Here is a 27267-nt window from a genome sequence, read left to right on the forward strand (position 1 = left end):
TGCAAGGTGTCAAGCTAGTTCTGAGGGCCTGAGAAGACATTTAGCATCATGGAGTCCAAAGCCGCATACAGATGTGCTGGGGAGGAAAAGTTTTTCCTCTACCCGCTTATGTTTTTTCATTGGGGGCCTGTAAATTACACTGTCCAAAGACATGTTAGGCCCTAACCGGTTAATCAATAAATACTTTGGATCATTTTGTGAATAGCATTGTTGTATGCAACCAACAAACAACACATTTTTGTTGGACATGTACCATCTGCCAGGCACTGTGGTAGTCATGGTGGATACAAAGAAAAACCAGGTGTAATCCCACTTTCAAGTTTCCATCAGAGAAGGAAGCAGGAAGGCAGAGAAAGGCATGACAGTTCAGGTGTGTACCAGATGCCAAAGAGAAGTCTGAAAGGGTTTTATAGCACAGGAGATATTTGAGTTGGTTCTTGGAAAATGGGGAGATGTGTGGAAGCCACTCACATGACCATTCATGAATTCAATTTTGCCCATTAGAATCTTATCCATCCCTTTTCAAAGCTATTTGAAAATCTCAGGAGATTCTGCTGAGGATGGCAAAGGAAAGAGTTTTTATTTCAAAATTTCATTCCAGGTCTTATTAAACCATGTCTACATCTGATATTTCAAACTATATTCTGTGATCAAGATAAGACGGGAAGCTACAGCCTTACTCAGCTTGATTGGCATTCTTTAGACTTTCACTGTGATGGTGTAACAACAGCACACAGACGCCAGGGGGCAATGCAATTTCACTGAAATCATAGGAAGTGCTCATGTCTCATTTTCACTAAGAGCATTTACAACATCCTGGTGTAAAGGTGACAGACATCCTTAAGAAACAAAAGAGTTCTGCTAGGGGGGAAAACGGTGTATAAATCCTTTCCTTGAAAGCTTCCTGAATTGCCTTTCAGCATGTGCACAGCTGAACATTTTGCAATATTCCTTGCAAAAGAATTACTTTTCATTTTTTCTTGATGCAGTTGCCCGATATTTCCAGTCCTCTGACTAAGAAATGGTCATCCTAACCAACCCCCAGAGAGTCTGAATCATATTGTTGGAACTTTCTGTTGTAGCCTCTGCCCAAGTGTGGGCTCTCCTCCCTCCATGCCCATTCAGCCAATCCAGCTGCACCTTTGGCTAGACCTGTGGTTCCCTTTAAGGTAATTCGGGCTGTGTTTTGTTTCCCGCTTGGCAGCGCCAGGTGTCTGCCCTCCCTTGGCCCCCAAGGATGAGAGATCAAAGGTGTGCCTACATCTACCTCCTGGCCAACTCTTTAATCAGTTACATGTTCAAAAGGTACAAGTGCAGTATTGTGCACTTAGGGAGGGAGGATACATCAGAGAAGTAGAAACAGGCAAAATCCCAGAGTGTTTGCACTCACTAAAAGGACATGAAACATATCTGTCTACATAGCAACCCTGCCATTTGGCAGTGTTTTCGTTTAAAAAGAACAGGAACATTATGGGTAATTGGTAATCTCCCTTTCTTTGATTGGAGCTCTTCTCAACTCATTTAATGAAATATTGTACGTGGACCCATTTGATGACTAGTGTTAAGTAGAAACACAACAAGGCAAAGGAACATACTTTTTAAGTTGCAAAATGGAAATAAAAGGACAATTATTGATACCTATAAGGGCATGTTCAGAAATAAATTATAAGAACATTTATTTCACTTACGACAAAAATGACAAATTAAAAACTTAATGAAATAAGAGCAGAAATGTTTTAAGAAAGACTATTTCCAATAGATCATCTATTTTCCACATCCACAGGACTAAATAACTGGGAAAAATGCATTTTCAAAAAACAGTAGAATACTAATTAGATATGAAGAAAACAATTCTTCGGGCAGTGGGAATGGAGGGAACTGACTCTTTACCCAGACATCAGCCCTAAGGCGTGCAACTGGTCAGTCCTCCTTTGGATGAAGGGGTACAAGAAAAAGCTCACAATCTCGTTAGAAATTTTTTGTAAACTTAAACTAAGGAATAATATAAACAATTTGAGCACCCCCTTAGATGCTCAGGAAAGCTCCCTGATTTTCACCAAAGACATAAATGTTAGCGGGCACTGATTGATTTTGTTTTGGGTTTTTTTTTCTCTGAATTCCCGTCCCACACACACCCAGCAGCAACCTTTCGCCTCCTCTTCTGTGCACCATGTTATAAAAAGGAACTTCCGGCAACTTCAGTTGTGCTGAGCTGCCCTCACAGACAATAGCAAGGCAGGAGCAGTGGCCTAATATCATGTCACACTGTCTTTCCCAGTTACAGTGGCTTTGAATCCAAATGTGCACCATATGTGAGAGAAGAATCGTGGCACAGTTATTAAAGGTTGTGGTAAGGAGAGAATCCTTATCAGCTGCATCAAATATTTCATTCATCTACTTAATAAATATTTGCTCAGCACTTACTTTGTCCGGACACACTGCTGGACTCTGAGAATTCAGTGATGATCAAAGAGTCCTGCTCTCTCTTCATCAGAGTTTACGATCTAGAGGTGGAGACCAGCATTAATGAAATAATCACAGAGGTAATTGCTCTGAAGGAAAGAAATACAGTTCTTGAGGGAGAATTTATTGTAACAATGAAACTCACCTAGAGGGTCAGGGAGAGCTTTCCTGAGAAAATCCTTGTAAACTAAGAGCTGAAAGACCAGGAAGGGTGAGGAGATGTTAACGTTCATGTTAATATTAATATCATGCTAATATTCAGAGAACCAAAAGAGTAGTATGGCTATTGTACAGAAAGCTAAGACATTTGATGTAAGGTGAGGTCAGAATTTAGGGACACCTGTCACTACATAGCTAGTATTGCCCCAAAGTGTAGTTCAGCAGGTTAAAAACAACTACTTTATTATAACCTGGGGTCGCATAGGTCAAGAATTTAGACAAGGTTCAGCTGGGTGATTCTTCTGTTCCACATTCAGCAAGAGGTTGGACTGGTCTAAGGGGTCCAGAATGGCATTATTTACACGCCTGGCACCTTAGTTTCAATGTCTGGGAGTGTAGGCTCAGCTGAGACAGTTGAACAGAGCACCTATAAGTGGCACTTCCAGCATTGCTTCAAGACTTCCTGTGTGGTAGCTCAGGGCTCCCAGCGATAGTATCCAAAAGATAGGAAGTCATAAGTTCTGGGCCCCCTACTAGCAGAGCATCACTTATTGGTCAAAGCAGCCACAGAGCCCTCCCAGGTCAAGGAGAATGGCAGGCAGCTCAGAACAATTGAAGTTGCCCAAATTCCTTTTTATAACCCGGGTGCAGGAAGAGGAGGCTGCTGGGCATGTGTGGACTCAGGAATGTGTGGGCCCAGGAGTGTATGGGCACAGGAGTGTGTGGGCACAGGAGTGTGTAGACACAGGAGTGCAGAGGCAAAAACAAAACAAAATCAATCAGTGCCCACTCACACTTATGTCTTTGGTGAAAATCAGGATGCTTTCCTGAGCATCTAAAGGAAGTTGGGGTGCTCAAATTGTTTACATTATTCCTAAGTTTAAGTTTAGAAGTAATTTCTAACTAGATTGTGAACTTCTTCCTACTGCACCCTTCATCCAAAGGAGGAAGGACTGGTTGCACGCCTTAGTGCTGATGTCTGGGTAAAGATTCTGTTCCCTCCATTCCCACTGCTTGCAGAATTGTTTTCTTCATACCTAATTTGTATTCTACTGTTTAAATTAATTGAAATTGGAACAGTTTCAATTAATTTAACAGTTTCCATTTTTAATCAGCTATGGTTCATCCTCTGTACACAAATTATTTAGGTTCCTCTGTAAAGCACAATATACACACTGCTTCTAAAGCCTTCCAAAAATCTTATCTCTTCATGGCGTGAAGTTTAAGTTTGAGATTCAGGTTCTTATCATCTAAATAAGGTCCAGGGGCTAATGAAGTTCCTTCGATGTAGTTCTCTAGTACAGTTTCTCTCAGTATGAAGGTTTGTGAACTAAAAGGAAAAGGCATCTGTTCCATACACAGACTAATGATACAGAGTTGAAATCGATGCAATGAGCACTTTCATTCAAAGAGCAGAGGAACAAGAGGCACATAGCCATCACTGGTACATAGCAATTCTGAAATTCATATGTTGCCAGTCCCTTAACCAGAGGTCCCAGTCCCACTTCCTGGGAATGATTCTCTGCAACTCTTGTCTCCACCCTCCAAACTCTTGGTTGCACCTTCTGAGTTGTCCTGTTTGTATAAAGTATTAGTCAACTCAGGCTACCATAACAAACTACTATAGCCTGGGTGGCTTAAACGACAGATATTTATTTCTCCCAATTCTGAAGACTAGAAGTCTGAGATCAGGGTGCCAGCATGGTCAGGTTGTGGTGAGAACACTTCCTGTCTTGCACTGTGTGCTAGCATAGCCTTTCTTTGGTGTATACATGTGGAGAGAACAATATCTTTCTCTTTCTCTTCTTATAGGGACACTATTCTCATCATGGGGGTCCTACTCTCATGAACTTATCAAACTTCATCACATCCCAAAGGACCCATCTCCAAATACCATCATTGGGAATTAGTTAGGACCTCAACATATGAATGGGGAGGAGGGCACACAATTCAGTCCATAGAACATAAGAAATGGTATTTGCAGCTGTATAATTTTCTTAGCCTATTTCCTGACCATAGGAGATTGGGGCCTTTCAAAACTCTTTCACTTTGAACTACTGCCCATTTTTGTCCAAGCTGATAATGCATCCTCTAATTCACTTCTCTTAAAATCTTTGTGGACTTCCTATGAATCTTATTAGACTTTACTCCTTTAGACAAAACACACATCCACAATTCTCCTCAATATAGGTCCTTCTTTGGCCTGTACTCAGAATCAGGCTGCTGTGGAACAATACCCTTAGGATTCTTAGAAGCCCTTAGGTCTCTGTATAAGTTTATGAGGCACATGCTTAAATATTTCTAAAATCATATAAAAGGGTCTTACAGCCATACCCTTAAGATGATTTTCACCCTCAATCAATTTCTTACTTTGAGAGACTTTTGCCTTTAAAAAGGCTAGAAATGTGAAACCTTTTTACCTTTTTCTTTAATCTGACAATTACTAGCTCTATATTTTCTCTAAATATTGTTTGAAAACTGTCTTTTTTTAACTTGTCTTTATCTATATTTTATTATATGCAACTATTTTTTAAAAAAAAACTAATTGGCACTTTAATCATTCTGCCTAGAAATCTTCTCACTAAAATCTAATAATTCATTAAGTATATTTTCTACTTTCCATGTTACTACAGGTCATAATGTTGCCAAACTTTCTGCCACTACATCAGAAAAGTTGCATTTTCTTTCTATCTCCAAGGTCAGTTTTTTTCTGCCCTCCCAGCTTTCATCAACAGTTTCCTCCAGGCCATCCAGCTTCTTCCCTCAGCTGATATGGTTTATCAGAACGTCTGCACCCGGCCTCTTCATCATAGCAATCCCAGGACTTCTCACCTGGTATCTCAGGGTTCCAAGAGGGACAATCCAACAGACAAGAGGAAGAAGCTGTCTGTTTCATAAAGCCTGGGCACAGACCCTAGGAGAGCATCATTTCCACTGTATTTTAATGGTCAAAGCAGTCAGAGAGCTTGCCTGGATTCAAGAAGAAGGCACATAGCCCCCAACTCTCGATGGCAGCTGTAGGGAGGAACTTGTAGCCATACTTATTCTGCCAAGGGTGACATCATGAAGAGCTTTGCAAGTCATGTTAAGCTTTTTTATCTTTATCTTAAGAATTATAAAATGCCATATAACATTTTTAAAGGAGTGAGGGATATCATACAATTGTACTTGCTTTGGAAAAGATCACTCCAGCTGCTGTGTAAGAATGCACTGGAAGGAGGATATTAAAAACTGAATGGCTCTTCCTTAGTTCCTCTTTCTCAATTCTTAGCATGCACAGTCATGTGAACATGGCTATGATAATTTGGCTTAGGGTGATGACAGTAGAGGTGAGAACTGTAGATTCTAGAGATATTTGGATATAAAATCAATTAGCTAATATTCCTTGAAGTCCATTTAGGACATTATCTGTCTCCAACTAGTTGATAAACTTACTTCTTAGGTACCTTTTTAATATTATAATCCTGAAACCTAATTAACTACTGTAACTTATGTATATTCACACCTCAATGTTCACCTCCATGAAAACTAGCCTCTGAGTTAAACAGACAGTGGTCATTATAATGAAATCTGAGGACTCTAGTCAGCAATATCCACAATTAAGATAACAAGTTTGAAGTACATTTGCTGGGATAAATAAAATCCTCTTTTAGGATACCTAGAAATACTTGGTAATGATAATATTTATTAAATATTTACTCTATGCCAGGCACTGTTCTAGTCAGGGGAGTTACAGCAGCAAGCAAGGCAGAGCAGGTAGGTCTCTGTCCTCACTTTGCTTAATTCTAATGAGAAAAATAGATATAAATAAGGAACCAAATGATAAGTCACTGAGATAATTCTACGTAGTGATGACTGCTATGAAAAAAATAAAAGAAAAAGATGGTCTAGAGCAAGGGTGGGGAATGTCCAGCCTTTAGGCTGTATAAGGCCCACAAAATCGTTTGTTCTGGCCCTGCCAAGTCGTTAGGGGTGAGTTAATTAAATCTTTGACCAAATATAGCAGGCTAATTTTTAAGTTGATAATTTTGTATGGCCTGCAAATTATGTTATAAATATCCAACTGGCCCTTGGCAGAAAAAGGTTCCCCACTCCTGGTCTAGAGAGTTATTACTGAGGTTGCTCTAAATACAGTAATCAAGGAAGAACTCTCCGTGGAAGTGACATTTGAAGTAAAATCTGAAAGAAGAGAAAGAGCTAGCTGTAGGCAGACTGGCAGGTTAGGGAAGAACATTTATGCCAGAAGGAGCAGCAAGTGCAATAGCCAGGGGTAGAAAGTCATTAGCATTGCAAAGAACAGAAAGAAGACAGAAGTGACTAAAACATCCTATATAATAAAAGCCTAATATGCTAAGTGTTCAGTCATCGGGTCGGCTGTTCAACCAATCGAAGAGTAATATGCTAATGATATGCTAAGGCTGATGAACCGCTTGCTATGACATGCACTGACCACCAGGGGGCAGATGCTCTGACCAGTAGGTTAGCTTGCTGCTGGGGTCTGGCCGATTGTGACTGAGCAAGAAGGGCTGCCCATGCCCTGGAGCCCTTCCACAGTCCCTCCCCAGCTGGCCAACCTCCCATGTCTCTCCCCGGCCCCATAGTGCACCAGTGGAGTCCCTCGGCCTGGCCTGTGCCCTCTCGCAACCAGGCCCCCTCGGGGAATGTTAAGAACCGGTTTCAACTCCATCCCACAGGCCAGGGGGCCTTATTCTCTTTTATTCAAGGCCTCTAGTCTTGAATAAAAGAGAAAGTCAAGTGAGATGAAGTAGAATAAATAGGAAAATAAGCAGGGATATGTCACATTGGGCCTTGATGGCCAGGGTTAAAATTTTGATTAGTATTTCAACAACAGTGAGGTATCATTGGAGGGTTTTAGTGAGCCTTCGTCATTCACACTTTAACCTGACCCTTTCTCCTAAGAATTATTTTAGATCAATTGAAATTAATCATTAGGTGAGAGTGGTAGGAAAGACGGTGGAGTAACTTTGGAATTTGAGAACTGCTGCAGAAAGCATTTCTGGTTAGTTATTGGCTCTGACTTATAGGAAGACAATGGGCATGGTCTGCACGAATCACCCACAAGATTGGGAATTTTACTACACTGAAGATATCAAGTTGAGGAAAGAACAGTTTGTTTTCTTTTCCTTTCCTCTCTTTTGTGTTTTTTTTTTTTTTCTATTTTTCAAACACTTCTGCAAACTATGAAGAATTAAATGTGGGGTGGGGAGGGTAGGATCCATTGTGTGTATATACAGTACATATGTGTATGTGTTATGGCTCACCCTGAATTCCAGGCAATGTCACTGTCAGCCAGTCACCAGATAATGTCTATTGTGTGTCCTGGAAATCAGTAGTGCTACGTGTAACTTTTCAGCATCAACATTAATCATTTCTTAAATATTCAAACTTTTAAAAATTATTCCTATTATAAGATAACATATATTTTCACACATTCTATAATTTTTTGTAAAATGTTAATATTAGCTACCCAACTAGATTTAGCTACTTTTTTATTTTCACTATAGTATAGTTACTTGTAATATAAAGGCCTATCTTACTATTAAAAAAAAAAAAAGCTTGATTTGAGTTTTAAAAAAATAAGAACAGTTCATATGGAGCTAATGAATCACTAAAGTTTTTATTAAGATAACCTTTATAATTGGAGTCCTAAAGTCAGACTTTTATTTGTTTTTTAACTTATCTTTTCCCCTTACCCAACAAATGCATTAGTGGGCTCTGGTCCATCTCCACCCACATCTCCTATAAGAGCTTGTTTAGATTTTCTTGCTTTACTTGTATAGCGCCTATTTCTACACACTGATTAGAGTGCCTTGTCCTTTCACTGTTGCTGACAACATGGTTAAACACAAAAACAAATACGGCTGAAAAAAAAATCAATATTTTGACCTGGTTTCCTGTATAAAGATTCTACAGTTTACAAAAGACAGGATCATTGTTTAATAAGCCAATGACTCATACCTCTTGGCATAGTCACCTGACCAAAAGGATGCCAACTCTGTTTAGGTTGTGCTCTTAGTTGATTGCCAATGACTGTTATTTCCAAAGTGACCTATGTACAGTATACTTTTGCATATGATAGGTTTAAAAGGTTTTGAAATTACTGGCAAAGTAATAGTAAATACTAAGCTTATTCACATTCAGCTTGTTCAGTTAAATTATAATCCTCTTTGTGAATAACTCAGAAAGTATTTTGAAGATTAAGATTTTCTTTTCTGGGCCTGAGTAGAAAGAAACATCAGTTAAGATAATGCTATGCTAGACCTGGTTCAGACCAGGTTGGGAGAGCCAGTTGTTACATTTTCAGAAATTTTGTGAGTCCATTATTAAACACAGCCATTATTACTAATTAAATCATTTAAACTTACAATTAAATAAATTATATTAAAAACAAAGGTAATAGCTCTAGCCAGTTTGGCTCAGCCTGCAAACTGAAGGGTCCCGGGTTCGATTCCAGTCAAGGGCACATATCTCAGTTGCAGGCTCAAACCCCAGCCCTGGTCGGTCCTTGTGTAGGAGGCAACCAATTGATGTGTCTCTCTTACATCGATGTTTCTCTCTCTCTCCCTTCCACTCTCTCTAAAAATCAATGGAAAAATATCCTCAGGTGAGAACTAACCAAAAAAACAAAAAACACAACAAAGGTAGTAAATATCTAAAAATCCTTACATCATAATCATCTAACTACATTTTGCTATCTATACTCTTAAGGTTGTTTATATCTACTGTACTTGTACAATGAAATACTATACAATGGTGTTGCTACTACTTATCACTTCTCAACTCCACATTCAGTGACATCAAACGGGAAGCTTGAAATAGGTCATGGTGGGAGTATCTGCATGGTGTTGAAGTTGAAAGAGTTTTAATTTAATGACAATAATTTATATGAACGTAAAAAATAGTTTAACAATAGATCATATAAAAGGTGTAATGATAATAAATTTATGGGGAAAAGAGCAGTTGGGACGCTACTCAATGCATGAATTTGTCAAATCATGGTTGGTTTGCTGGCTGTTGCTACAAGTGTTTGGCCAAAATCAACAGAAGCATTATGGGAGAGTCAATTGGCTCTAATAGAACTTGCAATAAAGAGTACTGTATATTCTATTATTATTTATAGATTGTGTACTACACATCATTCATATTAGCAAAATTTATAATAAGCACATATACATATAGTATACATACTTTTTCCCCTGGAGAGTCCCTTGTTAAACACTGAGCAGACAGACACTACTGGGTCTGCAGGAAACATGAAATTCAACAGGTAACTTGAAATTTATGATAGAGAGCCAGTTGGTCTTTTTGTGAACATAATCTGCTAAAATCAGAGTGTGTTCATGCTGAAGCCCATTTGGTTTATTAATTTTGTTTCCATTTTTAATTTGAAACTCCTCCAACTTCAAAGAGAACCGGGATGTCAACCAAACAAAGCTGTAGACATCTTTGCTCAACCTACAGATCATGGCTATCACAGAGAATTGGGGGAATATTGTTTATTTAAAACTATTACTTACAAAAAAAATACTTTTTAAATCAAATCGTTGAAGCAGGTCTAATTTATCTTAGTTTTGTATTTTTACCTTTGGATTCACCAAAAAGCACAAGGGTCATGTGCACTTGCTACTTGGCATGCTCAAGTAGTCCTCTCCCTGTCTGACCTGCAGGGAGCGGGACTGCCTAACACTCAGACCAGAAAACGCCTGCAACCCAACCACCCCAAAGAAGGGGGTTGCCAGGTCACACCATGTTTTTTAACCACCTGTTACATATTTCAACAGAAATCCTGCTCCAGCCTATATCAAAGGATCTCTATACACAGTCATAAATAGGAAGTACTAGACGCTGGTGGCCGTTGTGGGAATTTTTATTAATCCATTATCCAGCGTGATTTATGTACAGAAATAGTCAGACAGACAGATTGGCCTTGTTTCACCCAGAAACATGTGAGATCATTTTCATGAAAAACTCCCTTGAATGATTTTCTTGGGGAAATGAAGACACCCATGATGTCTAATCACAGACTGAAAGTTACTTAGTTCTTGAAGTCAACATATGTTTAGTTAAATTATCTAAAATGCCAGAGAAAAAAAAAAAAGGTCCAGATCTGAAGCATGTGTTTGTTAAGAGAAGACTGGAAAAGATATTTCGGGTCCATTATATAACTGCCGCTTTTTGTTTTTATTCAAGGTGTCATAAAACTGAGTTCTGCAGTTGAAGGTATGTTTTACAACCACAAAATCAGTAATGTTTTGCTTCAAGGTTGCATAGCGTGGCTTTATAGCTAAGTAAGCTTCTGTGGCAGTGGTGTTTGGTGCCATGTTCAAATTGCCAGCTATTGCCATTCCATCTGTGTTTCTCCTCGTTCTGATCATTTTCTGCCACAAGTCTCTCCACCCTCCACAAGTGGCATGAACGCTGACCCGAGAGGGCAGCATTTACGAGCGAACATATCTGTTTGTATTTTCTGATGTGATTGCCTCAGATCCAGGGCTCTGTAGGGACCCCCTGGCTCTCCAAAGGCCCTCTTTGAGGCTGGACATTGGGTCTTACCAGGAGCCTTGCCCCTAGTCTTTCAGCAGAGTCTTCTCTACAGTGTTTTAGTCCCTTATGCCAACGTAGCAGACATGTTTGCCCAGGAATACATAGGCCCGTAGTCAGCCAGGCTTCCTGATGAGAAAATTAAGTGGCTAAGGCATTTGCCAGGCGCAAGTGCAGGTTCTTCCTGAGCTGTGTGATTCACCACCCAGGAGGATTTCGAGGCCCAGCTTCCTCAAGTGTTTTCCATATCATCCATATGGGGCAAGTGGCAGTCCCCGTTAGTTATGCATTCAAGAAGCTGAGAAGAAAAGGAAGAGGGATTTAAAGAAAGAGGAGATTCATTGGGGAAGAGAAGACATGTAGCAGCATTTTGCTGAGTAACCCCCAAGACGATTAAAAATACCTCATTGTTTGAAATGGTTAATACCTCATTGTTTAATTGGTTATTGGCATAAAGTTGATTCCCTGGCCCTCATAGACGCATATATCTGAAAGTAGAGAATGTGTAATTTTCTCTTTTTGTGAGTTTCTGTGTTTGTTTTGGGATGTGTGTGTTCTCATCTATTGGGAGTTTGTCAGTCATGCTTCGGAGGGGAGGCTCCTTGGAAGAGGTGGTGGGGTTTAAGGTGAGTCTTCACATTTAAAGGGTGATGTGGCTTGATGAATGGGCAATGCATGGAGGTGGGGAGTGGGGAAAATGCAAGGGGGTTGGAGTGGTGAGACCATCCGCTTGGCTCAAATAAAGGGTTGGGAGGGCTGGAGTGCCAAGGTTGGAGGATGAGAAAAGGGCTCAGTAACATACCTGTTGGGCTGGCAAGTCCATAGTGGGGGACTCTGCCTTCTGTAGATTTAGTACCATCGCATTTTTTTTTCAAAACAAAGTTTCAAAGGCGATATTTCTGACACGCCTGGCAGAAAGCATGCTGCTCCTCTAAGGCAAGGCAGGGACCAGGAGCAGGTGCAGGCAGTGGTGCTTCCCGGTCGAGAGGAAGGAGCACAAGGATGTGGCCTCCGGGAGCCACTGTGGCCACGGGGCATGTTTCGGGCTCTGCGAGGCTAAGCAGGAATACACCCTCCCCCCGCTCGGTAACATGCAATTGTAGTGAGAGGCTTTCCAAAGCTCTCCGTGCCCGACAAAGCACAGGAGAAGCGGCAGCAAAAGCAAGCAGGCCCATGAGAAAGACCTTGCAGGCAGAGACTCCCACGCAAGCGGGCTCCGCGTTTCAGTTCATTATCTGTAGAATTCCAGATAGCTGTTGGTCCATTCTGGGCTGTTTGATGTTTTATCAAGAAACGGCCTTGAAGTCGGAGCTTTACATTGCCTGCTTGGCTTAAGCACAGTATTCCGCTTACAACAAAAGGACAGAAAAACAAGATAAATTTTTTAGAAAGCTAAGAGAACATTCGATAACGTGAAAACTATTCTTCAGCTATATCCATTGTTCTGTTCATTATTTTCCTAGTAACTACTGTTACTACTAGGTAGCGTGGCCTATCTGAACCCCTAAAACAGGTATATGGTCTCCAGAGAAAGATGAGAGTAAGGAATAATGAGGACAGGAAGCAGGCTGACTATTGGGGGCTTTTTTTGACAGCCTCCTCATCACCTCCTCTGAGTCACAGGAAGTTCTCTGGAGTGGCCATGGATACCAGAGGCCAGGCCCACTTCAACTGCTGCTTGAGCATCCTTTTGGCAGCTGATTGGCTGAGGGCTGTTGAAGGCTTGGGAGCATGCTCTGTTGTAACTGTGTTAGAACATGTGTGTTGCAGGGGCCGCCTGGGATGCAGTTGTCGGCCGGGGTGTGCGTGTGCTCAATGCATGCATTCTTGGTGCATCTGGAATGTGAGATTTTTGACAAGCATGCTCAGTGAAATGTGTGTCGGACACTCTCTCTTGATTCCAAATCAAACCTCAGATGGTAGTCCCTGTGAATATTTAGCTAATTCCTGTACTTGCTATTTTCCATCTGTGGAATGAACTCAAGGCATCGTCATACAACTTATCATGTCAAGGAATATGCAAATCAGTGGCCGGATCCACTGCCAGAAATGAAACCTATTTCTTTTTCTTCAAAAGTGCCTCTGTTCTGGATTATCCTAGAACTCTGAAAATAGCATTACTATTTTAGGTGCGTTATCTTTTCCTTTTCTGCTCTCTTTAAAAAAAATAAAACAAAGTCATAAGAGAAAATCAACAGATTCCATTTGCTCCTTCCTACCAAGTAATTTTGCTTGCAGTTTTATTCCTCCTCTTCTTCTGAAGCAGGGGTGCCCCCTTCAGCATTTTGCAGTTTCACATAAGCTTTTAAATTCAGCAGAAAGAAAAAGCCTGCATCACATTAATGGTAAGATTAAAGTGAATTGCCCTTCCACATGTTAAAAAATTAAAATTATACTTAAACAGAAACACGCATCGATGCTTTACTTAGTTTGAAATAAAGAAATATTTGAATGGGGAAAAACAAGTTGGAAAGAAAGAACTGCAAAGTTTTATCGATAACGGTGAAGAATTCTGGAATCTAATTTTAGATTGATAAGTCCAAACTCTGAGAACACTGGTGTAAGGGAGAAACATCCAGACAGCAAACTGAGGGGAAGGGGAGATGGTAAGGGCAATGGCAAGGAGAGAAAAACCATCCCAGGGCAAGAATTCTAAATATTCCTCTTAAAAGGGATTTTTCCTCTTGAAATTGAGCGAGGAGGGGGAAGGTGGAGGGAGGGACACATATTTCCACAAGCAGGACCAGTGCAGCAGCCTAATTGAGGAAAAATGAACACAGAGGTCACGGAAGAGCTGAGTCACGCCTGATTAGAACTGCTCTGATATTCCGAAGGCAGCTATTTCTTTCCAGGGAGGGAGGGCCCAGCCCCAACCAGAAGCTCTTTATCCAGCAAATGAGGAGATGAGTCCAGACATGAGGGGAGTGGGGAGCATTCGGGCAGGGAGGCGGCAAGTCTGAAGGGGCAAGATGAGGCAATGGAGGCTAATAACGGGCTTTGCAGCTGATACCCAAAGGTGTGTTCCGTGATGAGACTTGCCTCAAAGGTGATTTGTTCCTACCTGGTAGGTAGGCCAGATTCCAAAATGACATCAAGTTCTTTTCAAAGCCTATATGAGGGAATGAAGTTTGGCTTTAGCCCTTGCCCAAACCCCCAGCCCCCCAGCCCCCACGGCCTCTCGGTGGGGACGCTGGGGGTTTCAGTTAGCACTAGAGGTGAACGGGTGAGCGTCAACAGTAAAACCTCTGTGAACAGCTGTGATTTCATAAACAGAAGCTCCCCTGGCATGTGAAACCTGTTTTTCTTTATCTTCTTATCACTCCATTTTATTTAGATATTTTTTAAGTGTCTTATTTGTCCCTCATCATGGTTCATGAGCCATCAAAGCATGGTTCGTGTCACATCCAAGGTGGTGTTTTGATGACCTCATGGCCTCAGACCCAGGAATTGCAACAAATCCTCAAATATGGGAAAAATAAATCAAGTAAAAACTTGATGCAATTTTTGTCCCCATTTTCAAAATTCACAGCTGTATTGTAAACCTGTGGAAGTAGAGCTGCTTTTCTGTTGCAAAGCTCTGCTCTAACTTTACTTGTGTGTTGAGGAGTGGGATACTCATTTACTTTGCTTCAATTCTATTTTCCACATGACACGGGATGAATCCCAAAATACCTTTGCCTTAGTCTATTTAGGCTGCTCTAACAAATTGCCATACATTTATTTCTCACAATGGTGGAGGCTGGAAGTTTAAGATTTGGTCAATGGCAGAATTGATGTCTGGTGAAGACCCTCTTCTGGGTTGCAGACTACCAACTTCTTGCTGTGCCCTTACATGTGGAAGGTAGACGGGAGCTCTCTGGAGTCCCTTTTATAAGGACACTGATTTCATTCATGAAAGCTTTATCCTTACGGCCTATTCACCTCCTCAAAGCCCCACCTCCTAATACCATCACCCTGGAGGTTACAACGTATTAATTTTGGTAAACACAAATATTCAGTCTATAGCAACCCCAAATGGTTTTAACATTTAAAAAGTATTCTAAATGTATTGATGTCATTTCCTCCCTAGGTGAATTTTATTTTTGTCTGTCTTTCTACTTTTTAAGCAAAGCTATATGTTCATTTGTCAAGTTAGACTGTGGTAAAGCCATTAACAAATAGATAGCTGATGAACCTATTTCTAGTAATAAATTTGGAATGAAGTTTCCACTATTTACTATTGAAATGAAAACAAAACCTCTTTACAGGCCTTCAAGCCAGATTGCTACAGATAGGGAAGGAATTCCTCCCCATTCCAAAACCCAGAGTGAAATGCGAAGGAGGGTCAGGAATCTAAAAATGCAATATTGTAGAAACTGAAAACAAGACTGGAGAGAGTTGTCTCTGCAATTTAAAAAACAACAACAAAAAACAACAGACTTCCTGCTTACAAGGCTAACCTGGAAGCTGGATCATCCTACTAAGCAAATAAGTGTTCCCTTCTCAAATGTATTTTGCAGAAAATTGTCATTATACTTTTGGCAAAATGTTCCTATTACATAGCAATGTCTCTGAGGGATGAGAATTAAGTTGAGAATTTACCAAATAGCTTCTTAAAACTAGGACCTTCCTGAAATGGCAAAGATGGGGCAATGTGACCCAGAAACAAGGTATGCCTAGTTTGTGGTCTTGCTTAGGATTACCCTCACCTCAGATAGAATTGACCTGGAATAATAACTATTGGCAGCATTTCAGAGCTCTCCCACTTTTTTTTTTTTTTTTTTAGGTTTTCCTTTTTCCCTTCCTCCCTTCCCTCTCCTCCTCCTGTATCCCAGCTGCACTCCTCTGTTTCTACATGTGCAATAGAAGGCATGGAATCGGGGTTGGGGGGCCCATCAGGCAACAGAAAGTCAACCATTAGTTTGGCAAGTAACCACTTATAGTTTTGGCAAGTAACCACTATTTGCCCTCACCAATAAAATGGAGATCTCTATTTCTTAAGGCTAAACAAGCTGATTTAACACAGTAAACAGCATATAATAAGTGCTCAATAAGCTCTTGTTCTCTTCTTTACCTTTCCTCTTCTCTGCTGACTTCGCTGAATCTCTCCTAATTTCAGCGTCCAAAGATCTGGCAAACAAATGATCATTCCTCTAGGGTTATATCATAGCACCACTGAAGTCAGTTTCACTTGGGGCAAAGCCATAGACAAACAAGCAACATAAACAGTTGCTTCTCCACTTTGAAAGAACTTAGAGGGAATAGAGTTCCTGATCACCTCGCTGGGAACCATGACATCTGTGTGGATCCAGGAGTGGTCTCCCAGGTGAACAATGCCAGGAGCCAATCACAACCCAAACTGGGGGTGTTTCCATCAGATGGAATGTCCCCTCACCTGCTCTTCCAGTCCTGGGGGGTGGGGTGAGGGGGAGGTAGTGAGGAGAAGAGGAAAGGTTTTCAGGCTAATCCAACAAAGTGTTAGATAAAGACTGATTTCATCAATATTAATCATGTTTTTTATGAAGTCGATTATAAATTCACTGTGTTCCTGAGTGTGCCATTTGTCAACACTGATCAAGAATATGAAGTTTTTGAATTAAGAGAACTAAAGTGACAACAACCACAGATATCCAGAGAGCAGCCTTCTGTAGCCAAAAACTAATAGTTTGTGCTGAATAAGCTGCCTTGAGTACATAGCAACAAATTAGCATAACCCAGAAGACAGTTTGCAGCTAAAGCACCATAACCTAGCTTTCACTACCCTCCCTGGGGCAAGAAATAGAAATTTATAAATCAAAGGCAAGCTGTAAAGGAAAATCTGCCAATTGAATCACTGATTTACTTTCTTTTGTTTGTTTTTTTAAGAGTGTAATGTCTATATGTTTGTTTTTATTATTTTTAGCAATCTACTAGAAGTTTTAAATGTAAACAAGGTTCTTACTTTAAAAAGAATAACTGAACTGATTAAGCTGCCTAACAAGGCAGCTTTTAAGGACTGTGGTCTAATTAGCAGTCTTCGAGGCTAATTTAATAGTGATAGCAAAGCCCCTTTTGTACTTGAGTCCCAAATTCAGAAAATGACCTTTACATTTTCAATCTAAAATGATAGTCTGAAAGCAAAAAAAAAAAATCTCTCTGTATAAAAGCCTAAGCTACCGTCCTACTGTTCAACCGTTGGACCGGTAGCCATGATGCAAAATGACCACCAGGGGTCAGACACTCGACGCAGGAGCTGCTGAGCTGTGGTAACTTGGCAGCTGTGGTGACTTGGCAGCTGTGGTTCTTGGGTGAGGCACACGGAACCAGAGAAGAGGGAGCCCAATTCTGAGGTGCATCACCCAAGAACCACCTTCTCACAATCTGAGACCCCTCGGGGGATGTCAGAGAGCTGGTTTTGGACCGATCCCCGCAGGCCAGGCCGAGGGACCCCACCAGAGCATGAATCAGTGCACCGGGCCTCTAGTAAATAAATAAAATAAAATGATAGTCTGACCTTAATGTTAATTTTAGGACACACCATAATCTAGATAATTGCTGAAATCACTTACTACTGTATGAACCTGGGAATCACAGTCTCTTAAATTATCCACCATGCCCAGTAAAATGAACTGTAAAATCAACTTCATGTTGATCCTGTGTGTATTTCATGTTCCACTAAGATGCTTACAGATTTAAATACCGCCACAGCTATATTTACAATAGTTTTGTTGAAGCCATGACTGCTTTAATTTGGAAGGACATATATTATGACTTTTGTTTGGTTTCACAGAGGAAGAAACCAAAGCATTTTTACAATAATATTATTATGAAATGTAAAATCAAATACCAGTCCAAAAGCTTTGTAGATTGCCAGGGCTGACCAGCAGACCCTGAACAACCAATGAATGATTACTCTGACACATGTTTCTGTGAAAGAGAGGCTGAGGGGCTAGCTTGCTTTAGGAGCAAATAGCCCCAATGGCCTGCTTCCTTAGGCTTTTATTGTCACAATAGCTTGAACAAAAATTAACCTCTAGATACAATCAGCAGGGTAAGTATCCTTGAGAAAGTACCTGTATCTGTAGTGTCTTTCAAACAAGGACGTTTAGAAGTCTAAACATAAAGATTCTAGTAAAACACCCGGGGGGTCAGACTTGTTGGAAAAGTCAAGGCAGGGACTGCCGCCTTCTGCCAGGCCCCCCAGCGGCCCCCAACCTTCCGAGATTCCTCCTTACAGACCTTCCAACCAAGTTCCATGCTTCCCCACAGTGGATCTGAAATGTTTTGGAGAAATTTTTGTGGAGTTTTAGGTATTTCCTAGTTTTAACCAACATGCATCCTTAGGTGAAAACAGAAGGCTACCGGATACAACTCTGTTGAGCTTAAGGTTGGTTGAACCAGTGCCTGTGAGGAGACACAGTAAACCCTCAAGTTTTCAGACCTTGATTTAACTGACTTCAGATTTAATGGTCTGTATGTCATATGTGAGAATTAACACCCAGTGAATTTTAAAATGCTTTTAACCAAGATTTGCTTATAATTATACAAGAGGCCCGGTGCATGAAAATTCATGCACTGGAGCGGGGGATCCCTCAGCCCGGCCTGCCCCTCTCACAGTCCAGGAGCCCTCAGGGGCAGGAGGCGACCCGGTGATCAGGGGAAGGCGAGGCCCCCATCACACCTCTGCTGCCGTCACTGCCGGCAGCGCAAGCCTCAGCTGGTCCTGGCTACCTCAGACTCGGGCAGCCCTGTGCGGCTGGGCAGCCAACATCCGAGGCTTGCCTGTGCCTCGGGCTGGCCCTGGGTGGCTGGGGGGCTGAGGGGAGTGGGGGACTCCAGAGGCAGGCGCATGGAGCAGCTGGAACTGCCTGGGGGCAGGCCCAGCCGTGCCGCACACCTGTCGCCCCAGCAGGGCTGAGGGGACTGGGCGCCGCCATCTTGTGGCTGTGGGCACCACCATCTTTGAGGGTGGGGCAGTCAATTAGCATATTCCCTCCTTATTGGCTATGGGTGTCGCCATCTTTGTGAGGGCATGATGGTCAATTAGCATATTCCCTCTTTAGTAGATAGGATTAACAGTTTTTTTGTTATAAATTCGCTGTTATTTTCAACTAATTTTTGTGAGTAGGCCATATGTTGGAAAAAGCACTGTAGTAATTTCACTGTCATAAATAAATATTATGTATCTACAACTATAGTCTATATATTTAAATCCAAGAGTCACCACTCCTAAACAATGTTTGGGGGAATGATTATCACGTGATCACACCACATCAGCCCACTGTAATTGGTTCTATTGTTGTGTAGCATAACTTCCTGCAACAAGTTTTTTGTTGTTTTTTTTTTAATGTATTTTTTTATTGTTAGAGAGAGAGGAAGGGAGAAGGATAGAGACATAGAAACATCCATGAAAGAGAGACATTGATCAGCTGCTTCCTGCATACCCCCTACTGGGGATCGAGCCCGCAACTAGGTATATGCCCAGACCTGGAATCAAACCGGGCACCTCTTAGTTTACGGGTCGGTGCTCAACCACTGAACCACATTGGCCAGGCATATGCAGCAGTTTTAACTCTGTTTCCAAACATAACATTTTATTACTTCATTGTTAGTAATCTACTTATTTAAGAAAAATTAATGGATAAAGTTATTAAATGCCTACACTTTGCCATGCCCTATACCAGGCCATGGGGATAGGAAGATGAACTCGACCTAGTCCTACTATCCAGAAGAGGCAGCTTTTATGCAAAGAGAGAATTAAAATTTAATATAATAAAAATTCAACAGTAGGAGTATATAAAAGGAGCTATGTGACCACAGAAGTCAGTCTAGAAACTCTGCCTGGGTGGACTAGAAAGATGCCTCAGGGAAGATGTCTAGGTCTTGAAAGACATACAGAAGGCAAAGAGGGAGGGAGGTGCATCTCACTAGGGTGAACAAAGCCAGCTCGCAGACGCAGACGGGGGAGGAAAACCACTTGTCACCTCTGGGAATCAGATGTGGCTGAAACATTGAGCCCAGAGGGAAAAATGGCCAGGCATGAAGTGGGAATGGAGATACATTATCAAGGTTTCTATGGGTAATAAATAGCCAGTAAGGGATTTTATTTATTTTTAGTATCTATTTTATTTATTAATAAAAAATATTCACATCGCTCAAAAATCAAAATACAGGAGGAAAAATGCATTGACTCCATGCCCAGTTTCCATTTCCCTTAACTCAACATTATCAATTTTCTTTCTTCTGTATAGATACATATTTGTAGCATATTTAAGCATTATGAATATGTGTTTTCCCCTTTGTTACACCAAGGATAGTTCACTGTATACAATATTGAACAATTTGTTTTTTTTCTGCTTAACAATGTCTTGGTACTATTTCCACATTTCCCTAGGGAATTTCCTGGTTATGTTTTACAACTACACAGTACTCCACTATATAGATGTATCACAAATCATTTACCCAATTTCCTCTTTGCCACATGTTTAGATTTTTCTCAATATTTTGCTATTTCAAGCAATGCTTTACTAAATGATTTTGTATACATCTCATTTTATCCAGTATGTCTTCAAGATTAATCTCTGAATTGCAGTTGCTAGGTCAAAGGTTACATTAATTAGGTTAAGGTTTGCTACAACCACAAACAACTCTCAAATCTCAGTGGTTAAACATAACTCATACTACATGTTTCTGGAAGGCTGGCAGGAGGTCTGCTCCACACAGCCTCTCGGAGACCCAGGCTACCACATATTGCCATATGCACCTCCATGGGGCTATAACTTTTGTATTTCCACCAGCCTCTCTCTTCAGTGTACTTTTTAGGTCCTGGACGAAGACCTATACTATTGATAGTAATAATACCATGAGCTAACATTTGATGAGCTCTTATGTTTGTAACTATAGCAACCTCACAGCAACTCATGAGGGATTCTTATTATCACCTTATTTATAAAGGAGGAAACCAAGGCATGGAGAAATTCCTAATTCAAGGTCATAGAATTCCAAACCTAAGACTGAGTTTAACCCTTGAAATTATCCACTGTACTACCCTCCTTTACAGTCCACAGTACCTATGTTTCCTGATAGGGCTAAAAGTGGCCTTACTTCAGTTTGTGATAAACTGTCTAAAGGAGATGGCACATAATGAAATCTCCAGGTTTACATATAGGACCAAATGCTTTTGGTCTCACAGGATTGGGTGAGGGAATGGCTGGTGAGTTGTTGTGGATAATTACGATGGAGCACAGATAAGTGAACATACTCCAGAATGTGTGTCTACAGCCATGGCCACTGGTCTAGGCGATCCAAGAAAGGGATGTGGGTACTAGTGGAGACAGTTCCCAGAGGGCTCTGAACAGAAGCAGCACTGTGCCATGGAGGTGAGGTTCTGAGTTTCACCTCTGTACTTATTGGCTCGCTTTGGGCAAACCATTTCCTCTGTGTGTGACATCCTGTCCTCATCCTGCATTGAAGGCAGGGGGAGGAGGGGGTGGCGGGGGGGGGGGTAGGGTTAATCATGTGATTTAGGAACATCCGAGGCCCTGGGCTCTGCTTCCTTTAGAAAATCCACCCTATATCATTTCCAACATACTATAGTGATCCACATCCCCATTAAATGATGTGTTTTCTGAAAATATTTTGAAAGATTTTTTATCATTTTTTGTCTATAATTAAATTTACGTATGCAAAATTTATTCAGTTTGATTAGCTGTGATTCCTTGGTAATCATACCTATATAAGAATCCCTCACAAAATGAAAAAAAAGTTTTTTAATCCACAAAGTACTTTTAGCCTGTCAGGTGTGGCTCAGTGGTTGAGCATCAATCCATGAACCAAGAGGTCTCAGGTTCTATTCCTGGTCAGTGCACATGCCCAGGTTGCAGGCCTAATCCCCAGTAGGGGGTGTGCAGGAGGCAACCAATCCATGATGTTTCCCTCTTAATACTGTTTCTATCTCTCTATCCCTCTCACCACCCCTCTCTCTAAAAATCAATAAAAACATTTTTTTTTTAAAGTAATGGAGCCCTAGCTGGTTTGGCTCAGTGGATAGAGCATCAGACTTCAGACTGACAGGTCGCAGGTTAGATTCCTGTCAAGGGTCCATGCCTGGGTTGTGGGCTTGATCCCCAGGAGGGACATGCAAGAGGCAGCCAATCAATGATTCTCTCTCATCATTGATGTTTCTATCTCTTTCCCTCTCCCTTCCTCTCTGAAATCAATAAGATATATTAAAAAATAAAATAAAAATGTAATGGAACTTTGTTAATAGTTTAACAGTAAGTGATGCTGACATAATGTTAGTTTATAACAGCATTTAATTAAATTTTTATTAGTTTTGATTTTGCAGATTTATTCATGGTTTAATGACAGTGACTCTTTTCCAAGACTCAGATATGTTATCCTTTTGAAAAGCTCATAAGCCAAGGCGTGGCCCCTATAGTGCAGAGGACACAATCATATAACACCTGGTCAATGCCCTCGCAGCATTGCTGTGCGGTTACATGTGGATTGCTGTGAGTGAGGAGAATGAAAAGCTATGTCCTTCAGGAAGTAGGAGGTAGAAATCGCTGCCATGAAACCCGCTGAGGGAGAGGGCCAGGCCCTGTGAGGCAGGCACTGGCAGATTCAAGGGCTCACGGCCTTGGATCTTCCTTTTTGCATATCCGGTTGCGTAGTGGCTAGACTTTGCTTCTGGAAAATCATTCCTTTGTCTTTCAGGGCAGGGAGGAGGAGTACCCAGTAACAGCTGCCTGGGTCTTTGTGCTCTATTTCTTGGAGTTTAGTTTCTTTTGCTCCTGAGGTATTGCCTAGTCTGCTTGAGCTGCTGTAACAAAATACCAGAGACTGGGCGGCTTAAAAAACAGACATTTATTTCTCACAATTCTGGAGGCTGGGAAGTCCAAGTGCCAGCAGGTTAGATGTCTGGTGAGAGCTTCTGTCTTTGTCTTCAGTTGCAGATGGCTGCCTTCTCACTATGTTCTCACGTGGCCTTTCTACATGGGGAGAAAGAGACAGAGAGACAGAATCAGAGAGATCTGGTGTCTCTTCTTGTAAGGGCACTAATCCCATCATGGGGCCCCCACCCTCACGACCTCATCTGAACCTACTCACCTTCCAAAGGCCCCATCTTCAAACACCATCACATTGGGAATTGGGGCTTCAACATATGGATTTTGGGGGGACAAAAACATTGAGTCCATAACCAGTATCCTTGGGTGCATATGGCCTAAATCAGATGTAATACAACCAGTCCCTCCTGTTAGTTAAACAGAATACATTTGAATTAAAAGGGAGTGGGTATTCTTCATCTGTGAGTTTCCCCTGTTCTTGTAAATAGTCTTTATCATGACCTTTGGGGACATCTTGAATCTTAAAAAATTAAAGTTTCTGTGGAGGGGAAAAAATAGGCACTCCCTTGTAAGGAAGGTAAAGGTTAAATAGTCTGTGGGATTCGGTGGGAAGTGAGCATGCCGCCACAAAAGGGAGCACAGCTCAGAGAAAATGACACAGCAGAAAAGGGCCGGCAGCCTTGCCAAGCAGTTTCTGTTGACATTCCAGAGGCTCAAACAGCCCTTCTGGTTTCCTGGAATGCTCTCACTCAGTCGTCATGTGGTGGCTGAGGAAAATCCCTGCAGCACCCATGGGTGAACTGGAATAATACCTCCTCTGCCCCTGGAACAGATAGCCCCGTGATGTGCACAGAGCGCTGGCATGCTCGGTGGCACAGCCAAGGACAAAGTGGCCAGTTGTATGCAGGCTCACTCAGTGGCAGGTGTCTCATAGCCACCCTCACAAAGGGACAGTTCACACCCACGTCACCAGCACCCACTGTCTCCCAAAGAGGCTGTCAGACCAGAAGGCAGGGACTAACATCGGTCAGGCTCGTTCTCTGTGTCACGAGAAAGGTGGAGCAGAGGCGCCTGGGGGAAGTCTGGTTTTCCCTCAGCATTGGCATTTTATTCATCTCATCTCAAATGCTGTCACTCACCCGGAAAGGTCCTAAATGAGCCTTACTTCCGCTGCTGAGGCAATGGGATGTGGCAGCAGCTGTCTGGGTGATATGGAAGCTGCCCGGGAGGCGGGAGGAAAAATACCAGGTCTGACCAGCCGGGTCAGGGAATGCAGGCAGCCAGGGGGAAGGGGAGCATCCTCGCTGAGGTCGGGCCATGCCTCCTGCTGCTGGGAAAAGTTCCATCAGATGGGCAGCAAAGAGAAAGGCCCTCCTGTTATAGGGGACTTTCCCTGCTCACAGAGCCTTGAAGAACTTCAACAAGAGATGTTATTAGCAGAACTTAACAGAGGTTGAATGTGTTACTGGATCCCTTATGTATGTGAAGCCTGGAAATAGGAGACGGTGAATATCAAAGATGGTGTATATAATAGCTATGAATTGCAATTAACAATGCTAACTGCAATTAATGACAATTAGTAATAATACCACTAAGCATTTCCTTTGTTCTGGGTCCTGCGCTAGGACCCTGACATGTATTATTTCACTTAACCTTTCAACAGCTCTATCACAGAAGCGCAGTTAGCATGCCGTGTCATAGACGGGGCACAGACTCAGAGACCACTCATCACTGATGTTTCTAGTTCTCTATCCCGCTCCCTCTCTGGAATCAATAAAAACGTATTTAAAAAATGAAAGTGTGACCTCGGCCTTTGGGTCTTAGGTTAGGCACAAGGGAAGGCAGAGAAGGTCAAGGAAAACTCCCAGAGGCTCCGTCTTCTTCCGCGTAAGCAAGTGGTAGCATGTTAGCCGATTCCCTGCAGGATTTTTGGCTCGATACCTAATTCACAGCCAGTCACAGAAATCGCACCAAGTCAGTGCACACCCTGGACACAGAGGCAGTAACGAAGCAGTCAGTGAGTGTTTGTGTTGGATGCTCTTTGCAAGGGCCCTGTGAGAGAAAATGATTTCATTCTCGAGGCACGGCTCTGAGAGGGAAGTCAAACAGCCCACAAGTTGAAACAAATCAAACAGCCTCATCTGCTTCTTGATTCATGGGTTCCCTTTTCTTCAAAGCCCTCTCGAGGCAGGACACTGTGAATTGTCATTGTGAGAGTGAGTGCAAGGTCCTTCCTGGGACCTGCGGCATCAGTGACTTACAGGACCTGGAAGCTCTGACATTTTTCCTTGACAAACCTTTGCTACTCACTGGTCAGGCTCACTAACCAACGCGGGCTTTAGATACAGAAACACAGAAACACACACACACATATACTCACACTAAGTGCAATGAGCCAGTCACAAAAAGGACACCCGCACAAGGGACCTAGAATCATCCAATTCATCGAGACAGAAAGGACAAGGGTGGTGCCAGAGGCTGGAGTCAGTAAAGACTTCTGGAGATTGGTTGCACAACAAAGTAACTGTACTTATGGAACTGTACATTTTAAAATAGTTAACACGGTAAATTTTGTTACGTATATTTTAGCACAGTTAAAAAAAAAACACCTCTGCTGGAAGCAATCATGTAATAGAAAGAATACATGGTTGAGGTCAGGCCAGCCTCGGTTTGGATCCCATATCTGCCACACGCTAGTTTGGGAGCAAAGTTCTGTGTGTCTTAAAACAACAGCAATCATCGTATTATTCCTCCGTGTCTCTGGGGCAGGAGTTTGGAGGAGCTTCCACTGGCTAATTGTGGCTCAGCATCTCTCCGGGGCTTGTAGTCAGGGGAAGAGCTAAGACGGGGGACTGGCTGAGCATCTCCCCTCTTCTCACAGCCTCAGCGCTTCTCCGCCTTTGCACATAGCTAGCATGGCTTGCTTACAGCTTGGGGCCTCAGGACAACTGGACTGCTTCTGTGGTGGCTCAGGGCTCCAGGCAGGGAGTAAGGTAGACATTGCATCACCTTTTTACCTCAGACGTCATGCAGTGTCACTTCTTTCACACTCTCTTGGTCCCAGGCAAATCACACATTTCCCCGAGTTCAAGGAGAGGGGAATCAGACTCCACCTCTTGACAGGAAGTAGCAACGTTCTAGAGCAGGCTTAGCAAACTGCTCTCCTGTGAAATCTGGCTCGCCTCTTCGAGACGGCCAGCCTGTTCATTTATCTACATCTCTGCCACAATGGCAGAGCTAAGTGTTTGGGGCACAGATGGCCTGGTTCACAAAGCCTAAAATATGTATGGCTCTTATAGAAAAGGTCGCTGACCCCTATTCCACAAGAATATGTCATATGGACGATATTGCTGCAGTCACCTTTGATCATTGCCATCTGCCACAGGCAGGGTACCAGCCTCTCTGAACTTGACTTCCAGCTCCATATCTGTAAAATGGAATGAAGAGCATATATATGTAAAAAAGCACTTAGCACAATTCCAGGCCTGTAACAGATAAAGTATAAAATTCAGCTCTGCCGTGGCTGGCGTGGCTCAGTTGGTTGGGCGTTATCCCATGCACCAAAAGGTACTGGTTCGATTCCGGATCAAGGGCACATGCCTGGGGTGCAGGCTGGACCCCCTGTAAAGGGCATGCAGGAGACAGCCCATCCATGTTACCCTCTCACATAGATGTTTCTCTCTCCTTCTCCCTCTCTCTCTCTAAAAATCAGTAAACTGTTTTGTTTTTTTTAATCAGTTCTTCCCTTTCTGGACTTAATTATAATTTGAGAGCCATGGAAATGTGTTTGCTACCACTATAGGTCTATTAGCAATATCAGAAATGCCCTGTTTCAGACGCTCCCTGGAATTAAGGCAGACTTTACAGAGACCTTTTAAAATACATGCTTCGTACTTTGAAAGAAAGGAATGTTTCCAAGAATTCCTTTAAATATGCAATCCTCACCCCCATCCCTCAGTGCATTCCTTTGTCAGACTTGCTATATTTGTACCTTTCAAAGAGCAAATGCCTACGGGAATGAAAGTGATCTGGGAAAATTAGGACTGAGCAAGTGGGGAAGAGCAGGGTGGCAGCAAATCTCCGATTGCTGATAGCAAGAAAGACTGGAGACATGTGACCTCCTCACAGCTGTGCTCAGGGCTGCCTCTGCCTCAGACAAAGCATTGAAAAATGTTTTCTTGGCTTCCCCTTCCCCTTTGCCTCCCTTTTGCTATTGCCCAGACTTGCTATCTCTGCTCCAACCTCCTCCCACCTGCCAAGATCTCCTTGAGTCTTT

The 27267-nt window shown here is 42.2% G+C and overlaps 1 protein-coding gene across 22 annotated transcripts in view; it reads left to right on the forward strand.

The window, feature by feature from the left end:
- Positions 1 to 27267, forward strand: part of DLGAP1 (DLG associated protein 1) — a gene marked incomplete at its 5' end in the record, with an annotated part of 693962 nt that overhangs the window by 600929 nt on the left and 65766 nt on the right. For 12 of the 22 annotated variants that reach the window (XM_080685502.1, XM_080685519.1, XM_080685513.1 and 9 more), the window contains one exon: positions 10834 to 10863. The exons of the other annotated variants lie outside the window; for them this stretch is intronic. In XM_080685502.1, coding sequence (XP_080541628.1) covers positions 10834 to 10863 — 30 coding nt within the window. The remainder of the gene's footprint in view (positions 1 to 10833; positions 10864 to 27267) is intronic. 22 annotated transcript variants of the gene reach the window in all.

Source organism: Plecotus auritus, assembly GCF_963455305.1.
Source record: "Plecotus auritus genome assembly, chromosome: 8".
NCBI classification, from domain to species: domain Eukaryota; kingdom Metazoa; phylum Chordata; class Mammalia; order Chiroptera; family Vespertilionidae; genus Plecotus; species Plecotus auritus.